This window comes from Gallus gallus, chromosome 5 (genome assembly GCF_016699485.2).
Source record: "Gallus gallus isolate bGalGal1 chromosome 5, bGalGal1.mat.broiler.GRCg7b, whole genome shotgun sequence".
In the NCBI taxonomy this organism is placed as follows: domain Eukaryota; kingdom Metazoa; phylum Chordata; class Aves; order Galliformes; family Phasianidae; genus Gallus; species Gallus gallus.
In genome coordinates, this window is record NC_052536.1 from 33,764,619 (window position 1) to 33,778,775 (window position 14,157).

Below are 14,157 nucleotides of genomic sequence, written 5' to 3' on the forward strand. Positions count from 1 at the left end.
AATTTCCTTTCCTTTCAAGTAATCAAGTTCAATTAGTGAAGTATCCTCAATCATAAGTCATTTTTATTACTTAAAACATGTTTATTGTTTTATTACTCTAACATTTATTTACATTCATCTGTGCCTGCAGACAAACCAGCACCGCATCCTTCCTATTCTCCAGGACTAGAGGAAGCTCTAGGCATCCCTAGATAGGGAATGTTGACACAATGAAGGAAAGAGCACTGCTTCTGCAGTCCACTCATGAATGGGTGGGCAGCGCTGCTCCCTTGCTGTGGAGCAGCCTACCCTCAGTCCCAGGGCACCCTTCTGGAAGCCAGTCGCTGTCGGCTTAAACCTCCCCAGCCTCAGGATAGCAGTGAACTCACAGCTAAACCTCGCCCTGGACCAACTCCTAAGACACAGCCATGAGAATTCTGCGCGGTTGTTTTCACTAGCAAATGCTAACTAAACTTTTTCAGCCTCCGCTGAGGTCAGATACAGCCTTTATGACTTAGCAGCAATCAGAACATGGCAGAATGTAAGCAAAGGGATAACAACTATTTTTCTGCCCTGGTGTATGTGATCAGATTACAATACGATAAACAACTCTCTGCCAAGGAATACAAGTAAAAGAAAGACAACATCAAGTCAAAAAATTGGCAAAGTTTAGGAAAGTAAAAGTGAGAAAAAATACAATACTCATTCACCAATAACTTAAATGTGAGCATGGTTTTGATATAAAATAAGCTTTTTAATGGTATAGTTTGTTTGATTGGGAACTTATTATTTCTATGTAATTTCAGCAATTCTCTGACACTTGCTCTTAGGTATTTTGATAACATTGTACTTGTTTAGAGAAGTAAGAGACAATGGCTTTATCTCATCTAAAGGTTCCGACTGCAATAAAGCACATGATGTTGCCACGCTGACTACACATTTTAATTAGGGCTAAGAGCTGGTTTAGAAGCAGGACAGAACTCTTGCATAGCACACAGCAAACATACATCAGCAGACTTTTCTTAAAATGAACTGAACTCCCCGGATCTAAATGTGGACCAGAGAGAGCTGAATACACAATTAAAAAGAAACAGCCACAATTAGTTGCCTTTTCAAGCAATAACAGCCACCAAAAAAAAAAAAAAAAAGTTTCCAGGAGAATGTAGATACACACCATGGAAACAATCAGATATCAGATCACTGAGATCATGCAAACTCCTTCAGTCCTCTGAGAAATTCTTCTGCACAGCTACTCTTAGCATACCACCTTAACAGAATGCAACACTGATGATTAGAGTGGCAGTCAGTCACCTGGGCTATCAAAGGCAAAAGAGTCAAAGAGCTAATGCACAAAGCTAAAACACAGCTCCTGTTTCATAAACAACTACCGTAGAAACAAAGTGATATTGAAAAGCATTTCAGAGGACTTGCTGTCATTAAGACATTGTATTTTTCTTAAGCAACACAGAAAACCTGCAGATAAAATAATCCAGGGGAAATCTTTGGCTTCAGACCACTCCACCAAAAGAACCAGGTGGTGCAGTGATAGCTCTGCCCAACACTCTGACTGCTGAAGGCAGACAGCTGCAACCACAACACCCACAGGCACACAGCGCTCACCCCATGGCCCCAGCTGCCTCCCTGCTGCTGGGGGCCTTCACAAGAGCCCTCCTGCACTGAGCAAGAGCTCCTTCTTCCCACTCAATTCTAAGCCTGACAACAGCTTAGATGCAAAATGCCCCTAATTCAAGAAACAAACTTTTTTTTCTCAGAAAAGCTTTCCCTTTGGAAAAAAAAAACAGACCCAACACCTGTGCATTTATCAAACAACACGTAAAGCACAGGAAAAGAACTCTAAAGCAACAGCAAAGCAGGCCAGCCACCTGGAAGCTGCCAGTAGCAAATGTTGTCCACACCATCCCTGAGGGAAAATGGCTCCTAAGGCCAACGAAGGAAGAGCACGAGGCCCTCAGCCAGCCACCGGCCATGACCAAACCCTCCACAAGCCCCAAGAGCTTTCTGGGCAGCACCCGGTGCAGTCGCAGGAGCTGCCCCCCTCACCCTGCAGAACCACAGGGTTCGCACACCGCGTTAGGGACACAGAACCAGCAAGGCGAGCACGACCTCCCCTCCGCCCAGGATTTCCACCCCGCGCCGGCCTGCCCGGGCCTACTCACGGCTTGCAGCCGGCAGCCAGCATCCCGGGCCCCGCTCGAAGGTCGTCGCCGCCGCCCTCGGGCCGCCTCCGCCTCACGGGCGCTGCTCTGCTCTCACGAGGAGCGGGTGAAACGCGGTCGCTGCCGCTGCTGGCGGACCGGCTCGCGCGTGAAGGCGAGTACCGCTTCCCGCCACAGCATTGGAGCGCTGCTCCACGCGGGCCCGGGCGCCCGTCTCTTTTCTTCATTTCTGATTCATTCGTGCAGCACCGAAACGTAAACTCCATCCCAAGCGCCTCTAGCATCTGCAGGGCAGAAGCGCGCTTTGCAGATTATATACTCCCACCGACCCCTCGCGTTTCAGCACTACCCTCAGCCAGAGGAGCTCAGCTATCACTGCGCTGACCGACACAGCCCAGGCACCGCGCTTCAGAATTAACCCATACAGGTGAACGCTATCAGTTACCGCCCAGCTGGTATCAATTCCAAAATTAAGATGTATGGGAATTAGTAACAAGAAAGTTACAAGTTTCCTCATAAGGTTCTAGATCACATAGAAAACACAGCTCACTGTGACAACTGTAACTATTTAGTTTGATGTGCACATAAAGCAAGAAAACCGAAACTACTGCTGAAGGACACCACAACTTTCACTGTACCGACCGCAGCCAAGGCTCCCACAGCACTGAGGCTCAGCGATTCCTGGAAACAAGAGTCCTATGATTTAGGCTTCCTCACATTGCTTTTTTGTGTATCCCTCGGGAATTCTCCAGAGATATTAATTCCCATACAAACCATAAATATTTAAAAACAAATAAATACTTTGTTACTCTATGCACACTTAAAAGACTGGATGTCTTCTACGGGGGGTGGGGGGGTGGCAGGCATTAAAACATCCAGATAAAAGGAGGACAAAAAAGAAAGGCATATTATTTCCCACCAAGTCGGTCAGTATTTGGTTCTATGTTAAAATTAGAAAACAAAGAAATGCATTTTGATGATCTTTTTTATTTACTTTCGCATTTTTAACTTGAACTTTTAAAAAATACACTACTAATGTCTTAATAGTCTCTCATTTAGTTTCGGTAGAACTCACAAGTGTGTATTTTCCAAATATTAAGAACATATTGAATATGGAACTCATACCATCATTCATGCTCACCTGATTTAAAAACAATCCCAGGGCCTCCTTTTGTTTCGATTTGAAATCCCATGCCAGGACAGCACTCTGTCAGTTTTAAAATAAGTCCATTAGTGTGCAGTCCAGAGTTCCACAAAAAAAAGTTATCAAGTACTGCCCAGTTAGAGAAATAATTTCATGTGATTTCTAAATTAGGGAAGGTTCTTGATCAGGGCTTGTTACAGCTTTTTTTTTCAGATGTATTTCTACATACTTTTTATAAGCTGCAGAAAGCACAGTGCTTAAGGGAGTTCCTGCAGTACAAAGCAAGATGGGGAGAGTAGGACTGTCCAAACAACTCTGTCCTGGATACCAAACCCTAAATATTAAACATTTTGGTATTTTTCCTGTCAGGCTTGAGTGTGCATCCCTCGGGTCTCATTTCCAAAATGGAAGGAAATTTGTCCTCGCAGAAAAGCTGAGGTGCTTTTCCTAAATGGAAACATTTATTTCAGAACTATCAGTGTTTCCACCACCAATACAATACTACTTCTATTCTAAAAATAAAAATAAAGGTTTTAGAACGTTATATCCCACAGTAAATAAACTAAGACTGTATTAGAGATTATTGCCAATATTCAATAAGGGAAGCTTCAGTACAGCATTTGATCTGCTATGCATTACTGAACTAAGATGACTAAGATTTCAATTGAAGAAAATAAGCAAATTTTTGTTTTTACCATTTCAATTTTAATACAACTCAAAAAAAGTAATTGTTATGCATGGCAATGTTTATTAAACAATCACATTTCATTTAAGCATTAAAATGCAGCGGTCTGGAAAAGCTGCCAGAAACAATGTTTGGCTTCAGAAAAGGCAATTATGAAATTACTTCCAATAAAATTCAAATACTCTCTTGTCTGTTGATTAGTTGAATGCTTTAGACTGAAAGGAAAAAAAAAGTGCAAATCAGCTGAATGTTACTTTCAAAAGTAAAGTCTTAGTGTCCTACAAGCAGTTACTGAAAGGCCTCACCTCAATCTTCATGATAATGGACAAAATTATCCAATTCCTATACAATTGTTATTTACTGTAACACATTTCATACAACATAACAGTATTACTAAAACAAAATTAATTTCAGAATATTACTGCAGTATTGTGTCTACCACGGGCACCTTTCCCCCTTGTTTTTAATAAACTAATTTGCTTGACAGGAGATGGCATGAGATACATTCTTACTGCTGAACTGGAAACTTACATGGAAGTAAGTACAGCTAGAACCACTTATAGGAACATGTTCCAGCAAAAGTTATTTTATTCCTAAACATACTACTTTCGTATGAAATTCTAAGTTCCATATTGCAGTTTTCTTTTCTACTGATAAACTACCAGGAAAGCAACTCAGCACAGAGATGCAAACTGCTGACCTGTTAGACCAGCCTTTTACAAAGACAACTGCCCTTCTGGACATCATCGTTACTGGAGGACTTGTATAGAAATAGCAGAGGTTAATGGGTAACATTTAACATATGGACAAATTGTAAGCATTTAGAAATGAGTGTTTTATTTCTTTTAAATTCAACACAATGATTTCATGGCAGTTTGAAGTAAAAACAATACCTCCCTGATTCCTAAATCACTTGAGAATCACTTCATGTACAAAGATAGGCAAAAGCAGTGTGATCATCTTATAAGGGCTCTAAAAATACATTAACAATTTTCAGCTTGTTCTTGTAAAAAGCTTTAAGAATACTGTGGAAACATGTTCTTATAGGTGGATGGTGCTGCTTGAAACAGTGTTGACATCCAGACAACTATTACAGTTTTCGAAAAGCAAAGGAGATTATAAGCATAACAAACAAATGATCATTTTGCTAAAATTTAGACCTAATTTAGTAACTTTTAGAATGACACTTCCAAACTGTGCAACACAAAATAATGTAGCCAACAGTAACATACAGGTACACCATTTAATATTTATTATATGCATTTTATATACATTATTTTTCAACAGCTGTACTTCTGCTATGTGGTACAATCTTAAAAATTCGCTGATTCATAGTTTGTAAAACAGAAACCTTACAAAACTCATCAAAACTCGCAAACTGATCAGAAAAGTTTTGTGGAAGACTAGAAAAAATACTTTATTGTATTAATCATGCATTACACAAACAAAATGTTTAGTTACACCATAAACTGAAGCACATCCAAAAATAAAATAAAAGCAGGGAATAACTAGCCAAAACACAGCAGATTTATGAATCTTGAATCAACTACTTTTGTATTCTATTTGAAACGCAAAAAAATTTTTTCACTCCAAAAGTTCTGAAACAAGATTGGTTTTTGGAATCCACTCCACTTCAAATACTTAATCAAAAGAAAAAAAAATATCTTGGTTTGCAACTTTAGAATCATGAAATGTCCCATTTTCTTATCTATTTTAGACTGTTCAAAGAGTGCCATAATAGATATACAGGGCCCTTTAACACACTACATAAAAGGATATAAAGACCAACAAAAAGTGAAATAAATAACAATAGGCCATTAGCAAGATGGGTAATCCTTGATAAATAAACTCGTAAATACAGTAAGATGTACAAAATATCACATAGTGATAGGATGCCAAGATTAATATTTTTTTTTAAGAGTTCATTGGGGGGTGTTAACCCCTCTGTGTTTCATTTAAACACATTTTACAGTCCTTTATTTATGAAGACAGTTATGTGATGATGAAGAATTAGCATCCTTATGCAAGGACTTAGCTGAGCTGTATTAGGCAAAAGAAGGGAAGAGTGTGGTTACACGGCAGCGGGTCAGTGAGTTCTCTGTGTTTTAGGGTTCTATAATGCAGAAAAACATTATTAATACAATCTTGAGCACTGTTGTGACAGGCTAAATATATAAAAAGACTTATAAAAACTAGAATTTTATCCAAACATTTTGTGCAACTAATGCTAAAATATTTTAAGTTAAATTTCCTTTTCTTTAAAGCAAAATAAAAGTTTAAAAGGGGAATCTGTGGCATTCAACTGATAAACAGAAGATTACTAAGAGATGAAAAGAAAGCTACTCTTGGAGCTCACTTCCCCCCACAAGAGCACCACATTCCTAACCCTAAGGCAGCACACAGAGTCCAAAATAAAAGTCTTTTGTAAGATCAGACTCCACGTTTGCTTAAAGACACCTAAAGAACAGACATACGCTCAGTTCATATCCAGTCAAGGCTACAAATACTGGTTTTCCTTTTTTACTTTCCCCACCCCCCCAATACAGTAATTACAGTTAAATGAATGAGCCTGACATTGTTCAATATGTGGTGACTTTTCACCAACTGAAACCTGCCCCACTTAAGAGCCTTCACTCAGGCAGATCAGACGTAGTGTCTTATTGGTAACCTTATCGATGGCAGTGACGCGTTCCCTCTTTTTTGTCCAAACAGACCTGCTGTTATGATGCAGGTTTGTTCTGCTGTGTCACACAAATACTTTGGCAAGGGCATCAGCTCCTGCACTGGCAATATATGCTTTTGATGGATGAAATGCTACATCATAAATTGATTCATCCAGCTTTTTCCTATGAGCTGTTATTTCTTGCACACATGTCTTGCTGTCCAAATTCCATAATCTAATGGAACAATCATGGCCTGTTTGAAGAAAAACAAGAAAAATGAAAAGACAGAATTAGATTTTTGTCAGATGTTTAAAAGCAACAGAAATACAAAAATCCATAAAAAGGAGGATTAAAAAACCCTTACTTCCAGACATTAAATAGATTCCATTAGGATCTACAGCTAGACTCGTGACAGCATCCAAGTGAGCAACCATAGAATGGATCATTTTACCTAAAAGCAAAATAAACAGTCAATTTCCTGGGAAGTACTGTTTTTTCTAAAAATAATATTCCCCTTAAATGCAATACAGAATAACACTGATTTGAATATCTGAAAACTACAGTTCTATTAGAAATTATTAAGTTTCAACCACAGACTTGTACAAACATATGGGTAAATGGCAATTCTCAAAGGCATTCACATCGTAAGTACTGATATATCTGGCATCTTCTCAAATAGCAATAACAAAGTTTTAATCCAGCAAATGTCCCTGTATCTGTTCACTTTGACATAGCGTCAACAAAGCTTTGAAAAGAGACTTACTCAGTCATACCAAAGGTCCATCTAACAGGACAATTAAGTGGTACTTTAGATTCAAGACGTTCTCCAACTTCTAAAATTAACTGTTCAGTTACATTACAAACCAAAGTGGTCACCTGCACATCCAACTACTCTTTGTGTCATTTCCCCTGGACTCTAACATGATATTTACCATTTCATGACAAGGAGTTGCAAAAATTAACTTCAAACAAAATGAAGAGTCATCTCTGTGTTCCAAACACAACTTCGTCAGTTGAACCTTAGTTCTTGTTTTGGAAAAGAGAGCAAGCTAACAAATCCACAGTAAGACCATAACCAACATGAATAAGGTCTGTCATCTTTGTCTAGTTCTCTTTTCCTGAAGAATCTTAGCTCAATTTGTCATTTCTCCTCAAAAAGCTACTGAAGATCTCTAATCATACATTCAACCATTCTCTGAAATGCTTTTTTTTTTTTTTTTGCTGTATCCTTTTTGAGCAATAGGAGACTAACACAAAGTACAACTGTGCATGCATCACAAATTCATAAAATACATTAACTGATATTGTTGGTTACTCCTTTCCCTCACGTTTATCCATGTGGAATTCAATGTGCATGTTCTCAAGCCTACAAAGACCTACATTTCTTCCTGGTCACCTTCCATTTCCAGTCTTTAATCCAACTATTTGTTCATGCCATACCTTCCTTGCTATTCTACACCTTTGTTTCTTTTAAAGACTTGATAACATTCTCGAATTTCAGAACAATCATTTCAGCATATTTAATGACCATAGAGAAGTGGGGAAAAGAAAAGTCTTAGCTTTCTGCCTTTAAAAAGAAAAGAAAAACAAAACAAAAATACCATAACAACACCCACTCTCCATCTCCCAAACAGACATTTTTTAAACAGGGGTTTTGCACACATACTTTAAAAAGTCAGTTAATGCTGATTTTTTTTTCTCCCAACTTAGTAGGATAACGCACAGAAAATGACTGCTGATTCAGAAATTGAAGTTAAATAGAACTTAACCAGCAACTTAAGTGTAACAAAGGCTTCCACCACTACAACGAATTAAGGGCTATTTCTTGCCTTAATTGGTACTGAGTTATGACTTTTACAACTGGGAATTGAAAATATAATTGACATATGTTTGGAGTTGTAAGCATGGAAATGGTGAAAAGAGGAATAAAAGACTGGAGATATTCTATAAATCAACATCTTTCTAATTTAAAAGGATATTCTTGCCTGACATAAACATCTCTGCATAAGAGAGTATTTCTGACTGCTAAAGTCACAGCTGCGAGGGATGGCATAATTTCCTATAAAAAGTGCTAAATTTTATCTTAGAACTACACCAAGTCTTGGTCACTATGTTCTCTACAAATGGATTCTTCCTATATCCATCCAGATCTACTTGGAACGTATTCATACATACAGATGAGGATCTCTTTACCCTTACCCGTTTTGTTGTCAAAAAATTTGATGTGTCTATCTTCATGAGCTGTAATAGTAACAGGAAGCGTGGGATGACTTACTACCTTGTTAATGTGATTATTTGATTGTACACCTGAAAATAAAAAAAACACAAACCTATACTCATTTGACTTAAGGAAATGGCTAAAGCTAAAATGAAAATATTTTAGCATTCCACTTTAGCTTACTGTATTAACTAATATTATATAAAAACAGTAACCAGCATCTTGCCTTACAGGAGATAAATTAAGCCAGGTATACTCCTGCCAATGTACTTCAAGGTTAAAGCTGCACAACTCGTTTATACATAAGAAAGACCCTTGATGGCAAACAAATCAGGGAAAGTACTCTGGGGCAGCATTAACCAAGTAGAAAGAAATTACCCATGTACTTAGAACAGACCTCTTATAACTTCATATAGAAAAAGATACATCTTGAGAACAACAACAACAAAAAAAAAAGCTCAAGTCAACCTAACCTACAAGATTCTAGCAGATATATCTTTACGTATTTCAGCTTAAAGAAACACTGAACAGTTCAGAACCTCTTTAGAAGTTCTTAGAATACTCCTCATAATGCACTTCCTGCCTTAAGGATTATTTCCTTCATTCTTGTTTTGTTGATTCTGTTTGAGATTCTCTTCAAAATAGGAAAGGAATATCTCCAATTTGTGATAGTGCTTCTCACTGTCAACGTCAGCTTTGCACAAGCTACCCAGAGTTTAGCTTTTGCAAATTTTTGTAACCTGTACTGAAGCCTTTCTATAAGCTACTTGATACTTAAGAATAATCACTAAGTGAACTGGACTAATTGGATAGGAAAAGCAAATTCTTCCCTTGTAATACTCTTTTAGATCTCTTTGCTAAGATGAGAATGATCAGAAACTGAATGCTTTCTTTATGAAACACTTCCACAGGTTCAAGAAAATGAAGTACTGAAGAAAGCTCCACTATTTACAATCTCATCAGTTATATACAATTATCAACAATGAGTTACATCTTCCTAACACCTTATTTGTAGCAAGAGAATTTCTAATATTACATGTTCCATATGAGAGGATTGAAGCACAATCTGGACAGATTCTACACCAAATCTTTTGCTTAAAGCCCTTCTTAATTATCATAAGCTTGTCTTTTTACTTCCCGCATGATAAAACTTTCATACAGGTACTTCATTCAAGTTAGATACTTAATAGAAAACAGCTTTATTTACCAGATTCTACTTGGGATGAAAGCATTACCACTGACTGAGATGTTTCTAAATCATAGATGACTGTGCTGCCAGTGTTAAAAGATGCCACCATATGAGCAGGATCACAACCTATGAAGTCAACTGACGTAGGTATTCCATGCTCTAAAAGTGAGGGGGGAAAAAAAAGTCTTTAGAAACAACAGAACATCTTAAAATTCTAAATGGTTTAAGCATTAAGATTACTTTATACTCATACTTAATCTGCTCTCTTCAGAATAACACCACAGCATCAGGATTATCTTACTAAAAGAATTTCCCTTTAGTCCTGTTAACCAGCTTTGAAATATGGAGACAAGCCAAGAACTTCACTAGATGTCTCATAACAAATTTTCAAAACCAAAATTTCCCAGGAAAAAACTTACCTTTCTCTCCATTGTAAGTGCAAATACAGGGCATTTTTTCTGGTGGGTTCCATAATCTAATAGTGCCATCTGCTGAGCAAGATAGTAAGTGATTCTTTACACCACTGTAAGCAAGACCCCAGACTGCATCTGTGTGAGCAACTAGTGTGCCAGCTAGAACGTTTGGCTCTGGAAAGACAAAAGTTCAGGAATTGAATAAGTATTTATTGCATTTCAATATACATCAAATTTAAAGTAAAACAGCTATATGTCACATTTTCTAAAATATTGATAATTACTTTATCACATCTGTGTTCTTACAGATCTGTTAGTTGTACTCATCTATTCTGTGAATATCAGCAGGAAAATCTAAAAAAGTGTCAATATATTCAGTGCAAGTACAAATTCTGAGCTAACTTGACTGCAAATAGAAAACTAAACAAGACATGCACTTCCGCCCTTTTTTATTCAAGTAGTTTTCTAGACTACAGATAATTTATATTAGATTCACAAGCAAAATGGTCCACTACACTGCACATGAATAACGAACACAATAGATAACACCCCACTGTCCAGAAGGATCATTTCAGAGCAATTTTGAACAGCCTGATATCCATGCTGCTAGCTAAAAGGACAAACTAAGACTTTCATATTTAAATAGCTTGCTAGCAAATCAAACTTGCAGGCTATTAACTCATTCAGTCATTCACTGAACTTACATTAAAGAACAATCTGTAACTGAACTTAAGTTAGAGCACTTCATTTTAAAAAACAATGTTAGAGTGATCATTATTAACTACCAAGGAAAGCAAGAAAAGGAAAAAAATCAGAACCAGAAGACTTTTTTTTTTTTTTAATTGTATAGTTTAAGTTGCAGGTATGTTACACAGTAGATCATCCTCCACAACCTCTGGTAGCTTTCACAAAAAAAATTTGTGTCCCCTTTTTCCAGGATGGAGCACACTTGTTATAACCTCCTCTCTGAGAGGTTTGCTTCCCTCATCTAAATTTACCAGATTCTTCATTGCAGCCTTTCCTTTGTGCAAGATGTAAAAACATCTAAAAAAAAAATCAGCTTCTTATTCATCAGTTATTTAAACTCTGATGAGTTATTCAAACTCTGATGCTTTCAATGTAATACCACTTTTTGTTTTAACAACTTACTGTACTCTGCTGACTCATACATGGTCTAAAAAAAATCTCAGTACCTGAATACTGAAACAAGATTACTTTTGTTGCAAAACAAAGAAATATATCCATATTTTACAGCTACTTCCCAAAGAGGGTTTTTTAATAAACCAGGTTTTGAGTAGAATAGAGATAAAAAGGTAGGTGGAAAGGGCTAAGTCAAAAATCTCTGAAACTCCTTCTGTTACAGTAATATAGAAAGCATGTCACTAATGCAAATGGAAATAAGCAATGAACATTAATTGGACACAAAAAAGTTGGAAACAATTTATTTGATAAATGGCATTCACATTGCACAAAAGGCTTAGAAAACATGTTACTGAGCGGAAGATTTATGTCCAAGACAACAGTTATCAGTTGTTTTTCTTTTAAAAGTTATTTACCATAGGTGTCATATGGGTCCACGTTAGGGCTTGGCATGTTCCACCATTGGATGGTTGCATCAATACCACCACTGAAACATTGTTCTCCATTAGAACTAATTGCCAATGACAATACAGGTCCACTATTGGGAGACAGAGAATAAGTAGTTTACTGATACTGCCAACAGTATAGTTAGAATTTTGCAATCTATTTTTAAAAAAAGGCAAAAAAACCCAAACAAAAAAATAGGGTGGATTAAATAAACAATTCTGTTAAAATCTTAAGTCTCAGCAAGTTATACAAACCTGTATTGACATATTTACAACAACTTAATTTTCAAAGTTTAAGCAATTCAGGAACACAATCTTACTTCAATAGAAACTAAACCTGCATGGATTTTTTTTGTTTTTGTTTTTGAAGAACAGACAATCTATGGCTATCTCAAAACTAGTTGTGCTGAAAGAGGTTGTTCTAGCTCCTTGCCACTAACACTATGAACTTTCTCATATGGACAGAAACCTATGCTCCAGAAAACTGGTTCAGAAAAATAATCCTAGGAGGAGTACTTCTTGGTTAAGGCTAGACTACCACTGGTTTAACTTCTTGAATTTGTTTGCAGTGACACTAGATAAGCTGCGTCCCAAAGGAAGCAGCACCTTTGGACATACCACTAAGTCAGGTTTCACCGTCTTGTAAAAAATATCCCAAAATTAGATGGCTGGTTCACAACAGGACATGCTTAAGATATAAAGTTTACTGGTCTTAAGTGCAGGTGAGCAAACTGGAATTATATATTTAAAGTTGGTGTAAATAGACACTACTAGTTGAATCCACCTACATACTTGACACAGGGAAGAATGAACCTTGAGTCTGCATTAAGTCTTTTTTTTTTCCCCCCTCGATGACTGCAGTTTTATTTTTCACCTCTCAAAACTATCTGAGGACTACTACGCTAGACTACTAGAATTCTACCTTATCAATTTTCTTTAGATCTTACATATTAAAAGCCACAGCCCAAGACATTGCTCAGGCAATTTCAGTGTCATCTTCTACATCTCCTTTCTTTTTGTTTTATCATGGACTCTGCAAATGAAGACAGGGATTCAGCATTTACCTGGTTTTAAAGAGTATAGTCTTGTCTATATGATGTTTTATGAATCCAGGAGATAAAAAAATTATCAAGTAACTCTGATACACACTTACATGTGGGCCCTAAATGTGTAGATGGGTTCTACATCTAAAGAGGCACTCCTGAAAGATAAAGAGGAAAAAATATTACATAAAATGAAGTCTCAACTGAAAAACTGCAAAAACATAAGAGTTTTAAGAGAATCAACGTCAAAGACTTTTAAAACACAAGTGATGCTTCATGAAAACCGATATACTTACTTTTTGGCAGGAACCGTTTTCTGCAAATTCCAGAGTTTTAGAGTATGGTCCTCAGAGGCTGTAACCAGCACAGGCTCTACAGGATGAAAAGCTAATGCCCGCACTCCATCAAAATGACTGCGTAGCGTATACTTAGGGTTCCATGTCTTTCGGAAGGCATCTTTATTAGCTGGCAGCTTAAAAAAGAAGAGGCATAATTTTACATTGAGTTTAAAAACATGTATAACAAGTATTTGTACTTCAGGAAAAGTTTGCTTTTTTAAATTCAATTAACACATATTCAACCTTAAATATGTATTTCTCTACTGATCTATAAGCATCTGTAACTCCCTCTCCAGCATGCAATGAAGTCTGCAATATATTTTTTTCCTACTGTAGAAGCATCTTTTGTTCCAGTGTGGGAAAGAGCATAATACTGAATATGTAAACAAGAAGCTTTGATTTTCAAATTTTGGTTTTAATCCTTTTGTACAACAATACCTTAATCCTTCCCTGAAAAAAAGATACCAATTTCATTGCATCTCATATTCTCTTTAACCAGAAAAGAGATTACAACTTTCAAAAGCCCATTATCACTTAAAGACAATTAAAATAAACTTCAGATCCCCAGATCTCTTCCTTAGATTAACATCTGGACTAAGAAAGACAGGAACCATATGCAAATCTTGAATAATTCTACATGATATGGCATGTACAGAGAAGTAGCTGAAGTATGAGGACTGCATATTATTGTATTGGCCCACTACATCAGAAGTGGATGCTGG

General features: G+C 37.0%; 1 protein-coding gene across 7 annotated transcripts in view; it reads right to left on the bottom strand.

Annotated features, from left to right (window-relative positions):
* Positions 1-4,028: 4,028 nt before the first annotated feature.
* The window catches only part of STRN3 (striatin 3), a 55,422-nt gene continuing 45,293 nt past the window's right edge, over positions 4,029-14,157 (bottom strand). For 6 of the 7 annotated variants that reach the window (XM_015287636.3, XM_015287632.3, XM_015287635.3 and 3 more), the window contains 8 exons: positions 13,394-13,569; positions 13,208-13,255; positions 12,025-12,146; positions 10,475-10,642; positions 10,074-10,214; positions 8,848-8,955; positions 7,013-7,099; positions 5,215-6,901 (listed from right to left, as the gene is read on the bottom strand). In XM_015287636.3, the coding sequence (XP_015143122.1) occupies positions 6,732-6,901; positions 7,013-7,099; positions 8,848-8,955; positions 10,074-10,214; positions 10,475-10,642; positions 12,025-12,146; positions 13,208-13,255; positions 13,394-13,569 (1,020 nt within the window). In that variant the 3' untranslated portion in view covers positions 5,215-6,731. Of the gene's footprint in view, positions 4,201-5,214; positions 6,902-7,012; positions 7,100-8,847; positions 8,956-10,073; positions 10,215-10,474; positions 10,643-12,024; positions 12,147-13,207; positions 13,256-13,393; positions 13,570-14,157 lie in introns of those variants that run through there. The other variant, XM_040702167.2, reaches the window with a different exon arrangement.